The sequence below is a fragment of the Oreochromis aureus genome, linkage group 10 (genome assembly GCF_013358895.1).
Source record: "Oreochromis aureus strain Israel breed Guangdong linkage group 10, ZZ_aureus, whole genome shotgun sequence".
Taxonomy (NCBI): Eukaryota; Metazoa; Chordata; class Actinopteri; order Cichliformes; family Cichlidae; genus Oreochromis; species Oreochromis aureus.
Genome location: NC_052951.1, coordinates 11,847,238 through 11,863,141, shown reverse-complemented (window position 1 = coordinate 11,863,141; position 15,904 = coordinate 11,847,238). Strand labels below are relative to the sequence as shown.

The following is a 15,904-nucleotide window of genomic DNA, read 5'->3' as shown; positions in this document are numbered from 1 at the left end:
TTCCATCAAACTAGGCAAAGTCCAACATTATTTATTACTCAGTTACATTATTTTCTTCACCTTTGCCTTTGGAGAGTTTAGTCTTCGCCTTGTTCTTCTTATCAGCTGACCTCTTTTTAAAGTACAGCTCAGCTTTAAGGCACACAAACATACGTGTCGCCCTGACTACCTGCAAAAACTCTGATGTTTTTATTATCTGTTGCTAGGCACATAGGTTGCAGTTTACCAGCTACCAGTTATCAAGAGTTGTGATAGCGACAGTGACATCATTGAGTGTGAACAGGACACACTTCCTTAGGCCATAGATTCATTACAAAAGAGGCTTCTTCAAAAGTTAAATCAAACTTTATTTCAAAGAGACAGTCCAACATTTTGATTGACTCACGGCATCTAACAATAGATTATGTAATGGAGCAGTAAAAACACACACAGGTGTAGTTTATACCTTTTTCAAACCAGGCAGTTTATTTTCTAAAGTTACTTACACTTGGCTGTATCACTGGATGCGCTTGTTATAACCTACTAACATTACTGTAAACCACAGCAAACTGTACGTATCTTACCTTTCGTTAGGTTTTTACTTCATTCCAGTACAAATTGAATCACCTGCAACTTGATACCTGCTTAAGGTTGTAATCTGTGAATCTGTAACACCAAGTACCCAGAAAAGCTGCAGTAAGACACAGTAAAACATCTGTGTCTTACTGCAGCTGTTGTGAGGAAAATACTCAAAACAATCCTCGGAGGTGTATTTAAGGACATCCTGACGTCTATAATCGACAGCTATGTCATCAGAAGGACAGAAAGAATAAAGTCAACAAAGACAGTGTACACTAAATAATGAACATTATCATTAAATTAAAGACTTCATGACAGAGTCTTACATCTTTGGTGTCCTCGAATGCACGCGCTGCGAGAGTTTTGAGAAGAGGCATTGACTGCAATAATGTAGATGTTACAGGAAAGAATAAAGCAAACTAAACATTGAAAGTGGGGGATTTCTGGGGATTTCTTCTCTCACGCAGGTTTCAAGTCCCTGCAAGCAGATTTTCTTTGTTGTAATGAAATGGTCTGAAGCTCCCTGTCTGTGTAAGGTAAGAAATCAAACATGTCTAGCATTGTGGTCTCCAGTAATGATTTTAAGGTAATGAGTTTAAACATGCAAAACAACTGTAATGATTCTGTAAGAAAAAAATAAATTATTTACAATGAGTCTCGCTGGAAGCCAAACAAAAGAAACATTGTTAAATGTTTGATTTCTACTGTCAAAGATCTACATGTGCACTTGTTCTCATTGGTCCCTATTTTGGTCCAGTTAAAAGTCAGGTCACATTTTTCCTCATGGCCAAGGTAAGAGTCAAAGTCTCTCCATCCTTGCTCACTGGCCTTCCAGAGGGCAGAAGGAGGACGGTTTAAGAACTGCTCTGGTTCAGGGGTTGTTGATGATCTGCCTGGGGCGTCCGTAGCCTGTCATGCCAGCTTGAGATGCTCCTTTATTTGTGCCCATTTGCAGGCCGATGACACTTTGGCCTTCTTTCAGCTGTTCCTCTGAGAACTCTCTCCTGTTCTCCTGGGCTTTTCTGCACACACACAAACAGACGTCAGTCAGTGCACAATCTTCAAACCTCCTTTGCGTTTTATCTTTCGTCACAGGCTAGCGTATTTACAGTACAAGGAGGAAAAGCTTACTTATGGAACCAGCTGGGGTCTCCTTTGTAATTCCCATCACCCTTTGTGACAGCCACACTTCCCAGAGCCATCAGGGTCCTCTGGACAGCAGCCAGATCTTTGCCTGCAGACATGCAACATCCTCACATCAACAGAGGCCACGGAAATACAAGGAAGAGAACCTGTGCTGTATTTTCCCTCTCAATTGTTACAGTAAAGAAAAGCTCTTGTTGGTTGGTTATCTTACCCTCAAAGAGGTCTACAGTCTGAAATATGTCAGTTTTGGTGACTCCGTAACTTTCAGCTGCTCTGAGGAACATGGAGATTTGCTCCATCTGTTTGAATGCCATGCCAGAGCTCTTGATGGTCTTGATTGGCTTGTTGGCTCCACACAGGCTGTTGATGAGCTCACACAGCACCTAGATGCACACGGAGTCCTCTCAATACACTGCACATAAAGTGAATTACAATGGTTTATAAGGACATTTACACTTCTGCAAACCCAGCACTCACACATCCATCCTTGAGCCAGTTTTGGAAGCCTGTCTTGTTGGGCTCGGGACGACCGACTCCAGATCCGCACTGGGCAACGATCCACTCCACCAGCCTTTCCTCCAGTTCCGGATCGTATTTCTTATCAATCTTACTCTGAACCTCACGGGTCAGACCATAAGAGGGACCTCTGTTTGCCATGGTTATCCTAATGGAAGGGAAACTTAATGTTAGATAGGCTGGTAGCTCTGCAAACTCCACTCCTTGGCAGCATTTTAATATCTGATAGATTTAATAGTGTTCACATACCGACGCCTGCCCCGCTCATGCCCACAGATGCAATCAATCCAGTGAATGTGTTTCCACTGAATGTTCTGTTATTTATGAGGAGCAGTTACTTTGAAACTTTTAGAATGAGGAGACTTTCTAAAAGTGAGCATGTTTTTGTGGTTTCCCACCACAAGAGGCTCATTTATCATTTGAAGTTAGTATCTCAAATCTCTACTATATATGAAACAAATAAGAATATTGTCATACTGTCAGGGTTAGAATTAAGGATTAGAAAAGAAGCCAATGACAACCTGAGGACAAAAGCATGAGCAGGGTACTAACCATGCAATGCACACAATAATCGGAGTTTTCCATTATCCAGGCCGCAGCAGTGCAGCTATTTAGCAAATGCATTTCTGACAATGGATATTAAAGTGTTTAATGACTTGAGGAATTCCAACTTTGTTGCACTCTGAAAGTAATTATGGTCGGTTTATCTGACATATTAATGCACAATGAACTTCCTGTTGGCTTCAGCCAAACCACCCCTCTCCCTCCATCCTGTTTGCACATTCAGCTGTCATTTCCTTCCTGACTAAGGTAGCTGTGTATATACAGGAATCTAAACATAACAACATAGTGTTGCTCACCATGGAAACGGTCTGTAAGAAAAAAACAAAATGCCGGCTAAATGAGAGAAATACTATCGCAATACACAATTTGCTTTTACAGATCCAAATCACAGAGTTGCACAACGGCACAACAACTTTTGAATTTTCCAGGAATCCACATAACAGATGGGGATGATTATAGCTCGTTCTCCCCTTTTTTCTTCATTTACTGTGATAATATCTGTACATTTAAAATCTAAGGTAAGCAGGTGCTCTGCAAATATCAGGATCCAGAATCACATCTGACTCGTAAAAAATTGGAGGATCTGTTTTTTTCTGCAGACTTTAATATACACTTTATAGATATAGTTATATATCTATAATATATATAATTATATAGATGGATGTTGCTCCAGGACATATAGACACACCTTTAGCCAAACAGAGGCTTAGTGTTACACAATATGTGTTGAAAGCTTGACAGTTTATCATTGTGTCCACAGCTCCACACTGGAGCTGCTATAGACACACACACACATTGTTCTCTGTTCATTGTCTGAGGTTGCAGTGGTTATGTGGTCATGCGGAGGATAAGTGTCTTCCTGTCTCCAGAGTTATTCCAAAAGTAGTTTGTTAACAGCGGCAAGAGCGAGGAAAATACTCAGCCATCCAAACTCCTAAGTAGCCTGTTTCTCAATCAGACGGCTTCCATCTGTGTGGTGTCCGGACATGTCCGTTACATCAAACAGCTGCAAACATCAGGACCTGAACGTCTTGCGAGGAATGACGAAATCAGAGAACGCGCTCTTTCCGATTAACCCCACTTTAAGCGTGAAATCTGATGTATGAGTGACACGTTAAATGGCCAATGTCGCTGTAACTCGCAGCAGCATTTCCAGTGATGATTGTCCACCTAAGCATAATTGTAAAACTGCAACTAGCAGTGTGTGCACAAGTGTTTATGGAAGCGTGACTTAGAAGCTCATATAGAGCTGTGCACTTAAAAACATAACTGGGAGTGGTCAAGTGCGAACATCTTGTAATCATCAAGTCACATCTACTCCCTCCCATCTCACAATCTCACCCCACAGTGGGCTACTATCACAAAATGATTTGATGCTTAAAGTGACACATTTAGATTTTCAGTCAGTGCGTTTAAACACAGCTGAAATTGTGCGTAACACCTCTAAATGACCAAATCATACTTACAACTGTGTAAGATGAATGACTGAACACTTTCCTGATCATTATCATAACTAATTAGTGCATGTCTTATAGTGGGTGGGTGTTTCTTTGTTTCTAATCAGAGAGGAGAACACTGCAGATTAATCATTTAAACTGCATGATCATTAAATCATGCAGTTTAATCATCCATCATTAAATCCACTAAATCTAGTATTTTAAGCCTTCATTCTCCCAGATGTCTTACTGTACACCATCGTTCTATTAATCCTCTGCTTCAGTTTGACACAGTGGGACTTTTTAATGGTTGTTTTGTGTAGTTTAACCCTGAAACTGTTAGAAATCTGAGTAAGAAACCGTTAGGTTACTCAGATGTAGTTCCATATGTGACCAAGTTACTCGTCATCAGTCATTCGTCTCACTCCACCCTCCAAACTGTTAAATGATCATATTCTAGTAACTTGCAGGCATCTGTTACAAGAGGCTTGCACAGCTTTCATGAAATTGCACCATCAGCTCATTGTGAAATCCTTACGATGTGAACACGGTGGATCCAGACACACGATTATTTCTTCAAGTGTTCATGCTCTTGCCTTCCTTCATCTTGCACAGTCCCCCCTGTTGTATTTCCACCTCATGACCAAGGATAGCAGTCACCACCTAACGTCACAGTTTCTCACACTATAAAACTTTATCAAGGCCCATAAATCTCAAAAAAATGTGGCAGCAGCAAGCTGTCAGTTTCCCTGCCACTTTCTGAACCGACAACCTGGTGTTCAAAATATACCCTGAAGAGGAAAATTGTATACTATTAGGCAGTAGCGATGAGAGGTTTGTCAGAGGCTGAACCTGTTAACATTTCCTGGAATTGTTAGGTCTCACATGCCGTGAGCACGAGGAGCGTGTTCAGAGGAGAGGCCAGACAAAACAAAATGGGATTTTATAACAGAAGAATGCACAGGCTCACCCAGAATCCACACAGGAATGGCTAAATATTAACTCAGTGTATTGCCTCGGCCTGTGTATGATCAAACACAAGCAAGGGGGAAGGAGACAGAGAGCGAGGGTGGAGAGCATGAGAGGCAGTATCATATTTTTCATATTTTCTGCACCAGAATCAGCCACAAGATCCATGAAGCAGCAGAGAAATGGTTTGGCTGCTGATGAGAATAAAAAAAAACAAAAAACTGAGAGGAAAAGAAGAGGAGCGTTTACTTACTTTGTGTAGTAGCTTTCTGGTGAATGCAGGTGGGGTTGGTCTTGCGCTGCTGTGTGTCTGCTCTTCTTCTTCCTCTACAACACAGTGCAGAGTGCACAGTACAGAAGTGCCAGGATTAAGAGCAGCAAACACCCCTGAAGTGTTAGACTTCAGTAGAGAGAGGGAGCAAGAGAGAGCTACGCCTTTCAGGTCCTCTTATTTCACTCTTATGACCCGCCCCTAGGCTCTTTCTCCTTTTCCCCCCTCAAATTGTAATTCCTTATTTAGGAGACGGGCGGGAAGGGAAAAACAAGACATGTGACTTCAGAGTTTGGTGTGGTCACTGAAAAGAATTCCCTGAATTTCACCCTTTACCACTGAAGAACAAGACGGGATTAGGAGGACAGAAGGGAGGCAGGGATGATCAAATCCTCGAGTGGAGCTTGAGGGAGCACGGGAAAGGCAGTTCCAGTAATTAGAGAGCAGGGGAGCGCATGTACGAGAGTTTTTAGTGCCTTAAATCAAACTGCTGCTCACTGTGGTCTTTCAAATCTGGCTGAAACTGAAAGAGACAGCAAGCAGATGTCAAATGTAAATCCCCCCTCCTCTCTGTCGGGGCTTTATTTCAGTCACAGTGTCTTTTCTTATAGCTGAAACTTGCTCTTGGCTTTGCACACACTTTCAACAGATACAACGCACAGTTTATAGAGGGAGACACTCCCTCGGAGGCATCCCAGCCTTGTCAGCCACTGTCCATAGAAGCAAGTCAGGACCTGCAGAGTTCTCATGAAATGACTGTTTGAAGCTATCACTGTCTGAAGTCACCAATTAAACCCGCTCATCATGAGTATAGGTGTTAAAAAATGCTGGGAAGTTTTAATATGAGAGAACATTTCTGTCAGACAGAAGTCTGATAGAACTTGAAAGGTTTGGTTGTAGTTGAACGTTTCCTCTTTTCTGCACATGAACTGTATCTGCACACACTTTCAGTAGCAGTCAGCTGTACTTCCACAGTCATAAATGTATTTTTTTATTTGACTTTGGGTTATTTTCTTTGAACTAGACAAGTAGCACACAAAGAAAACGGAACAAAATGAGGGATTTTTTCTTCCGTTCCTCTTCTACATGAACCCAGAACAAAGTTCATGTTCAAGCAGATGACAGAAATCTGCGTGGGAACATTATCCAGCAAACCTGTAAATGTCAGATATACACAAACACAAGAAATTCCACACGCTGGTGAGCTCGGAGCAAAAGCCAAACACACTCAGCGTTTCTCATCTTTAGGCAAAGCGGTTAAAGGCTTATCCTGCCCCGTTTTTCATCCTTCAGCCGAGAGCTGTGACATAATCACCTGTCTTGAATTTGATGGTTCCCAGTGTCAGATCTACAGACCTTTTCTTGATTTTAAACTTTCCATCTACAAAATCCTGTTTCAATCAAGAAGTGAGAGCTTTGGGTTGTTTTTTTACAGCTTGTCTGTTCCAGACACATCTCTATAGCCTGTTCCTGCACTACAGCAGCATCTGGTGGCTCAGGGTGGCAGATATCAGGTGACATCATCTCACTGCTTCTCCCACTGCACGGGTGCAAACAAGTGCAGTTGCAAGTTAAAATATGTTCAAATGAGAACTAAAACGCCCTCCATGTTTAACCTTGTGCTGAGAACACATTTGAATGTGTTTTATTTCAGGTTGGTGGACATGCCGCTGGGTGATAATGATCATGCTGGGAGATGCTAAGCTGCTAATTGAAAAAGAGCTGACCCATGGAGAAATACCCGTGAGGCCATCAGGGTTTGTAAAATCAAGCAATGGAAACGAAACAGATGGAAACCATACACTTAATGCCAGGAGCCGAATTATTCAAATACAGACATATTTTAGATTGATGACCTTTAGAATGATATAACACTCATCATAGGTAAACCTGGCTGTCTTTGGTCAGAAAAATAGGTACAGCTGCAAGTTCTGACAATCCAGGTTTGTTGGTTGGTTCGTGCAAACTGTGCAAACTGTTGGGTGGATTGTCCTGAAATTAGTTACTTTGCACATTTATGACCCCCTTCAAGATATATTGTAATAACCTTTCATCGAGCAGATCACATCTTTAAGCTTTTGTTTCCCGCAGCATTCCCATCATACTCAGCCACACTTAATGCTGACGTGCAAAATCCAAAATAATCTGCTAAACTAAAATGCCTGCTTTCACCATTGTGAGCACTACTGTGTGGTCTGCATAGCCTCTTTTTCTTTCTTTGTTTATTTAAAAATAATGACTGAATAAATAGAGTGCATCTATAAAATCAGGATCTTATCTCTTGCTGTTTTTTGAAGCCAGTGTTTTGTGCGGTAGAGATGTTTTTTTTACGACATTGGGGCATAAATAACTTGAAAAGCTAAATGGAATTTAATATTTGGAAGCAGTCCAAGGATGTAATGCTTTTATTTTCAACCTTTGGTAATGTATTAGCTGCACTCATTGTACTGGACCTTCACTTTGTTTGCATATTTCTATAATGGCTCCTGTGGCTGAAAGCCAGCTTGAGATTGAATGCTAACATGGCTGTGTACTGCAGAGCCTCAGATGTTGTTGATCAGGTGAACTACTTACTGGGTTGAAAGGGAAAACAAAACTATGATTATTTCATCTCTTTTTTAATTCATGCACAATTTGTTATGCTGTGTTAATGATTGAAGGGCAGAGAATGGGAAAGCCTCCGTAAAAAAAGGACCTTTCACACCATCTGAAGTTTTCTTTGTGCAATGTCGTATTAACAAACTGAGAAAAAACCCCTTCAACATGTAGTGATACTCTCTTTACGGCCATATAACTACACATCATCAGCAGGTTTGCACTGCAGGAGGTGTCATGATGTTAATATCCGTGGACTAATAAAGAAATCTACATGTTCAGACCACAGGTGGTCTCAGTGCCTGACCTTCGAGGGTAAAGTACACAGTGAGACACAACAGGAAGCATGCAGTCTATTTAAATTCTATTAGTGTGTTTACCCAAAGTGACCAACACCATAGAATTACATACTACATTTAAATTTGTGGCAACCCAGTGTCATTTCACAAATAAGATGAATGTTATCTGTACAGTGACAACTCTATTGTACAGAGAAGCACTGGCTTTACTACTTGCTAACAGTTAAGAGATTTAAACTGCAGCTGTAGTATGCACTACAGTCCTCTTGGGGGCGTTGTATGATCTAAAGCATTAAACATAACATTTACTCTGCTGACACTCGGCTCTAAACTGCGACCCCTAAATGTCCATATAAATATAAATGTCCATATAAATCTCCTGTTCTCCACATCGTCCCTGTATTAGGCAGGAAGCAGTTGTGCAGAAAATGAAGGTCTGCCCTGCAATAGACGCGGTCAAGATGGAGATGGTGCGTGTTAGTCAGTCCCCGTTGTAATTGCTCTGTTACATTTCACATCAGGTTTTGATGCACAGATTCTTCTTGTAGTCTAATTACGTGTCTAAAGGTTGTTGTAAGTGTTAAAGCAGTCGCACATACAGGGGGGAATTTGCAGCTTTGTTACACATAATTGGATTCCATCTGCATTCTGCTGGTTGATTGCAAAATGATGTCAGATATAATTGACCTCTGCTTATTGATCCAGGGGACAGAGGTGCACAGGTGGGGGATGTGTGTGGAGGGAGAAATTGTGAGCCGAGGGCGAGCCACCCTGTGTGTGGAAGTGATGTCTTTGTGATGTACACTCATCCTGTCTGGCAGTTGCAGCTGACATCATGACGCAAATGTTTGAGGTAAGCCACTGCGTGTTCATTTTTTGTTGTGCACTTCTAAATCATGTCATCACACATGCACACACAGTATGCAAAAAATCTCCAAGAACAGAGACATCAGAAGCTCTACACTCACTGGTCATTTTATTAATTCGACTTCTCATTAGCAGTTGAGCAGTTGAATTATCTGCTCAACTATCTAATCAGCCAGTCACATGGCAGCTTGTGGGCAGAGAGACGACTTGCTGATGTTCAAGCTGAGCATCCGAGGTGATTTAAGTGACTTTGAAGGTGGCATGTTGTTTACGCCAGATTGGTCCAAAATAAGAAAATATCTAGCGAGCAGCAGTTCTCTGAGAAAAAACGCCTTGTTAACGTCAGAGGTCAGAGGAGAAAAGCCAGGCTGCTTCAAGTTGATAGGAAGGCAACAATGAGTCAAATAAGGCCTTGTTAGAACAAAGGTTTGCAGAAGAGAGTCTCTGAATGCAGAACACTGTGATCGTAGAAACAAAAGGCTAAGAACTAAGAACAGGAAATTGAAGCTAAGATTTTGCAAGAACTCACCAAAATTCGACAACAAAAGACTGGAAAACGTTGCATGGTCTTATGAGCCATGATTTCTGCTCTGACATTCAGAGGGTAGGGTCACAATTTGATGTAAACAACATGAAAGCATGAATTCATCCCATCCAGGCTGCTGGTGGCAGTGTTGTGGTGTGGGGGATATTTTCTTGGCACACTTTGGGCCCTTTTAGTACCTCCTAAATGCCACAGCCTCACAGACCACCCAGTATTCATCTTTTGATGTCTGCTTCCTGAAGGATAACTTGCAATGTCACCAAGCTCGTGTTAATTCAAACTGGTTTCTTGAACACGCTGCTTCGTTAACTGTATCCAAATGGTGTCCACAATCACCAAACTGTGATCCAATAGAGCAACTTTGGGATGTGGTGAAACAGAAGACTCGCATCACTGATGTGCAGCCAACAAACCTGCAGCAACTGTGCGATACGATCATGTCAATACGAATTAAAATCTGAGAAATTTTTCCAGCACCTTGTTAAATTTGTGAAATCTATTCCGCAAAGAACAAAGGCATCCAAAAGATAGTGTCATGGCTTTATTTTTGTAGTAGCTTTAATTTCACTTTATCACTTGTTGTGGTTCTTAGTGGTTAACTTGCCCCTCTGTCTCCTGTGGGTCCTTCATGCCATCTGTTTGTCTTTGTGTGCTTCTCACGTCTCAGTTAAACTCAGATTACTTTCCTTGTGAATCTTTTGCTTTTTATTTCCTGCCTGCATTTTTTCCCTATGTTATGATTGCTTTACATGCCCTGGTTAATATTCTTTTAATCAGTTAATTAGTTTGTTATGCATTTTTAGCCCCTTCAGTTTTTGACAGATTTTTCCTTTCGTTTCTTGCATTTGTTTCTTGTGACATCTCAGTCTTTGGAATATATGTTTTTGAAATTGTTGAACTATTACTGTGCCAGATTAAAGAGTGTCTTTTGTTCTGTTTTGCTCTACCTGTCTGACACTGTGTCGTGTTTTCGGATACTTAATCTTTTGTATTGAAAAAATCTGAAACTTCTCATGAGAAAGGACCACTTGAAACAGAATGCCATACTGATAATGTGATCAGACTGGGATTGCCTATCATATTGCCTGGCATAATTTCAACAACTATTAAACTTTAACTAGCTAAAAGCATTTTGTCACTAAATTTATATTTCCAGGTTTCTGCTGTGGGTTGCTTGAAGCCAATCTTGAAGCCATGCATGATTAGAAAAATAAGAGTGGCATCAAATGGCAAGTGAATAGCCATAATTCATGGTACCTACAAAAAAAATGTATCATTTTTTGTAGGTACCAGGCCAGTGTTGCTAAAAGGAGAACACATAACACCCGTGCTGTCCATGTTTCCTGAATTTATTGCTGCAGCGGCTAATTTGGGTCCCAGTGAAAGATTCAATGAGCTTAAATGGCATTTTGCACATTTGTGGGGAACAGATGTACTGCGTGTGTGTCATGAAACATTCCTCATGCAATATTCGTCAAGAGCCATGACAAATAATGGGAGAGACACAAATTGATCAAAAATGTACCGTTTTATTCAGCAAAAAAAGAGATTAGTGAGTTTAGTGTGTAGCAGCTGGATGAGTGATCAAATGTTAGGTGTGAGTGGGGTTGTGCAGGCGAACCCTAAAATAACCAGGCCAACGCCAAGTAAACATAACATGGTGCTGAGTGAAGATATATAGAGACAAAGCTGAGACAGTCTGATCTTAAATGCTCCAGGAAGACTGGCTGTTGGTCCCAGCTGAATTAACCCCGCCTACCTGAACCTGTAAGACAACACAGAGGGACAAACAGGGCAGGCCATCCCTGGCTGAGGGAGAGCACCATCACAGGATGTTCAAAAGTGCTTTACCTGATAGAGAAATTCACTTTTAACAAATGCATTTGGGGTTTGGGCTGATAAATTTGTTGATAGTATCACTGCAGTATTCAGGCTTTATTTCCTTTTTACAACACCCTAAAGAGGCCATTAAAGTAAAAATCTGGAAAAGGAAGAAAGCACAACTCTCCCTTGTCATGAATGCAGCATGGTCTGTGTAAAAGAAAAAAATGCTTCCACTTATCAAAATCACCAGAAAAGCTGCAGAGTTTCACCAGATTGCAGAGTTGTGTTATTGAGGGTACTTTTGAGACATACCCCAAATCTGTCTTTCTCAAAGATGTGTTAATCCACTAAGATATCAGAACAGTGGTGACTGAGGGCTGAGAAGGCTGGAAATGAAAACCTTTGCAGCTTTAAATATTTTAGTCAGGCAGTATATATATATCTATATATCTATCTCTCTCTCTCTCTATATATATATATATATGTTGTGTGTTATATATTTTGGGCAGTGACATATGACTTAAAAGCAGAAAAGAAAAACAGCAAACTGTTCCCAGTTTTTGTCAGCAGTATTTCTAAAATGGGATCAGAAAATCCTCTGTGGCTAAAGAACAGGGAAGAAGACAGAGTCTAAGACAGTTTAGGAGAGGGGAGATGATGGGCACGGACTGGATTTGAAGCTCAGCTGCTTTGACAGATATAAACAAACAGGAAAAGGAACACGTAGTGAAAAAGTAACAAATGGAATTAATATGGATTCTTTGTGAGCTCCAGGTGGAAAAGCCAGAGCAGGTTTTCAGGAGTAAAGACAGAGAAGGGCAAAGATAAAGCGGAAGGGCAGAATAAAGATGTGGTGGGAAACAAAATAAGAATGAGTCAGGTGGAGAAGGACCAGATGGAGACGGAGAGAGAGGATGAGGAGAGACACTGTGCCAAGCAGGGATATCTCAAAAGGCGACCGAGTCACTTGCAGAGAGCAGAATAGAGACTGACACAAATTGATGATCCAAGACAGGAGACTAGACAAGGAGCAGGCTCCAGAGAAGAATAAGCCAACTCTAATTTCATCTTTATGAATTAGTGAGTGGGCAGTGAGGGAAATATCAAAGGAACACAGGAGAGGCATAATGAAATGATTTCCCATCTCACTGCTGCCTTATCACCACTATAACAACGGATCAGCTGTGGAGAGTGGGTCACAGAGCAGAAGGGCATTTGATGGGAAGACGCTGATGGATTTCTGTGAAATGATCGGTATGAATACACAGAGGAGGAAAAAAGAAGTCTATTTTCTCAATTAGATCCATTTACAGTGGTGGTAAGGTCAATTAAAGGCTGACATGATCAGAAACATTGCTACACCTGTTTGGATTCTCCAGGGGTCGCACTGAGAGACTCACACAGAGATCTGTGTGGTCACAAAACACAACAATAATCTGATGATGTGTTTACAGTAAAATCTACAGTCAAGAGGAGGTAAGATACCCACATAAGTCAGATCTGGTTTTGCTGAAATAAACAAAGACAAATAAAGAAGTGACACAGATGGTGCAGATAGTGTAACCACTAAAAAGCCATGTGCCAAAAGGTCTAATGTCACCATTAATCAAAAGATAATCAAAAGAATGATGAAGTAAATGTGATGAACACCTCACTTTCAAGCTGGACAACACAAAAAGCTAGCCTAATCCGAAACAGATATGAGTGCAAGTGAAACTGATGAGTGGTGGCGTGTCTAGAAAGCATAAGAAACACATCATCTGAGTCATAATACTGCAGGGCAGCAGTCTGCAGAGTGAGTGACTGAAGTCAAGAAGCTCAGCTTCTCCCAGTGGATCAGGGTGAAGATGCTGAAGAGTGCGTTAATGTGTGGAATGCACCTCGATCACCGCCGCAAACTGGTTGCACTCAATTTTTTTTATTGCCAGGCAGTGTTGGTTTGTTCATTTTTCATTCAACTGTATTAATATTTATTATATTCTACTGATGTTTTCTATTCATCCACTCTCTTCTGCTTTTCCTTATCCAGGGGGGGTGGAGGCTATTCCAGCTACATAGGGTGAGAGGCGGGGTACACCCTGTTGGGGGTTGTTTTGTTTATTTAACTTAAGCTAAGTTAAATAAACAAATAGGTTTAATAAAGTCAGTGTGTAACACCTTTACTCTCTTCAGCTTCTACCAGCAAACACAGTGTTTTATAGAGCACTGTGTAAATTCACTACATACAAATTCTAAACAAATAATAAACCTTGTGCTCATAGCTAATTAAACTTTAATAAATTGTAATTTTAATTGGAAAGTTGGAAGTTAAAGAGGCATGGTTGAATAGCTGTACATCCAATGGACAGTGAATATATTAAAAACATATATATATATTAATATGGTGGGGATGGTGTGACAGAAGCAAATGAGCTGCTGTGGTGACCCCAATAAGAAACATCTGATAGAAGAAAAAGAAAAAGATGAAATTGTTATTCCATTAATAATGTTTACTAAAGACTATTAAGGTTTAACCACTGTTACTCTGTTTTTAGCCTGTGTATTAAAAACTAATTTCCTTATAGAGTTTAATTGAACTGGTTATTATATTTTAATATTTAATTTGTCCCAGCTGATAAGAAACAACAATAATTACACTCTAATTGGCTCTCGTATTGTTTTTCACACTGTGTTTTGACATTGCTGCTGGCATCTGAGCTTCTCACAAGGTGTCCTGTGGCATCAGCGTGATGACACATCAGAACGCCAGTAACAAGACAAATTTCACTCCCGGCTCGTCACATATCGATGCTTCTTATAAAGACGCCTCCCCCGTCCCTCCCCTCGCTTCCTATTTTTACAGACCAGACAGCTTTAAGCATCAATGCTTTTAAGGTGCACTGTTAATGTTGTATTTTCACCCAAATTAAATATAATCAAACAGCTAGTCCAAACAAAAGTAAACAGTGGGTGAATATACACTCATATTTGTTATCTTTAATGCTGTATGTTTTTATATTTTTCAGTTGTTGTGGATTTTTGGTACTGTGGATTTTCATGTTGTAATTTTATGGATTTGTTGTCTGGGATATATTGTTGTACATTGTCTGACTGACTGTTAATTTTCTTCAGATTCAGCCTTGTAATTGATGCTGTTGACATACACTGGTTACAATATTAGCAATTTCACCTTCATATTAATCATCCAAGTGCAAATGGACTACAACATTTCATTGTATTTACATTTTATAATGAGTTTTATATTTAAGGAAAATGTGCATTTATAATATTCAGTAGTTTATGAGCAAATTATCAATCAAACTAGTAATTCTCAGTTCATTGTTTTGTTAACAGTTAACTATAAACTAAATTTGAAATAACTTTCCAAGTTAACTTAAAGTGCAACCAGTGCTGCTAATGCATGCTTTAATGCACGGGAGACAGTTGATGAACTCCTTGAGTGTACGTGGCTGTGCTCTACTAAATGGACTACAGTGCTATAGTATAAATGTGCTGGTACAGTATGTGTGCATTGAGTGACAGCTTTATTTTACAGCAGTGATAAGAGAACATGAAATACCAAATATTGTAATATTCTTAGGTTTTATTAAGTAGACAGTATCAATTAAACACAGATTCTTAGAGGTTCACATGGTAAGTTTAAGTTCTTTACATATCACTTTAATTAGGAATATCTCAGGTGCCTGACCTGTTATTTATCTTATGCTTGTGTGCTGCTGCTGCAATGCTGCAGAATGAAACACAGCGCAATGTGTTCCTAACTTTTCATCATGAGTCTTAAGTATTGACGTGCTACTGTGGGGCGACTGCAGGAGATGCGGTGCAGTGCTGTTTCTCCCCTTCACTGCTGCAGTCTCTGTGGTGTTTAACATCGTTACTGCCCTCATGTCACCACAGCAACCAGTCTGGTTACATCCTCAGCAAGGCCTTTGTTTAGATATTTATTATGGTCTGTGCATATGCGTGTGCCTGTGAATGTTGGGTGCTTGTTGATGCAGAGGTATATTGGTCACAACGGAGAGTCAATCACAGCTATCCACATGTCAATAAAAACACACTTTGACCTTTAAGTGAATGAATAACCACAAGTTTCATTACTTTACATCCTATCAGACAGTCAGCTTTATTACCACTCCTCTCCTTCCCCCTTGTCTCTCTTGTGGTATTTTTCCAGGATGTAGCCACATGCCGTCTGCACTGCTGAAGCTTTAATAACACTAAAAGGCTTACTGCCCCTCTCCCTCTCAGCACCACCACCTCTCTTTTCTCTCCCTCAGTAACCATGGTCATTATTGAAATTATCACATCCTATCTA

The 15,904-nt window shown here is 40.5% G+C and overlaps 1 protein-coding gene across 1 annotated transcript; it reads right to left on the bottom strand.

The window, feature by feature from the left end:
- Positions 1-330: 330 nt before the first annotated feature.
- On the bottom strand, positions 331-5,622 carry LOC116330261 (transgelin-like). The gene is made up of 5 exons (XM_031752523.2): positions 5,443-5,622; positions 2,182-2,368; positions 1,916-2,087; positions 1,690-1,792; positions 331-1,580 (listed from the first exon to the last, which is right to left on the bottom strand). The coding sequence occupies exons 2-5, from the start codon at positions 2,359-2,361 to the stop codon at positions 1,430-1,432; spliced, it is 606 nt and encodes a 201-aa protein (XP_031608383.1). The 5' UTR covers positions 2,362-2,368; positions 5,443-5,622; the 3' UTR covers positions 331-1,429.
- Positions 5,623-15,904: the final 10,282 nt, after the last annotated feature.

Bases quoted from the DNA above. Each gene is read 5' to 3' on its own strand.
- LOC116330261 (XM_031752523.2), bottom strand. From the start codon at position 2,361: ATGGCAAACAGAGGTCCCTCTTATGGTCTGACCCGTGAGGTTCAGAGT. The intron at 2,088-2,181 runs GTGAGTGCTGGG...GTGTGCATCTAG, and splicing joins ACTGGCTCAAGGATGGATGT to GTGCTGTGTGAGCTCATCAA. The intron at 1,793-1,915 runs GTAAGATAACCA...GCATGTCTGCAG, and splicing joins GACTGTAGACCTCTTTGAGG to GCAAAGATCTGGCTGCTGTC.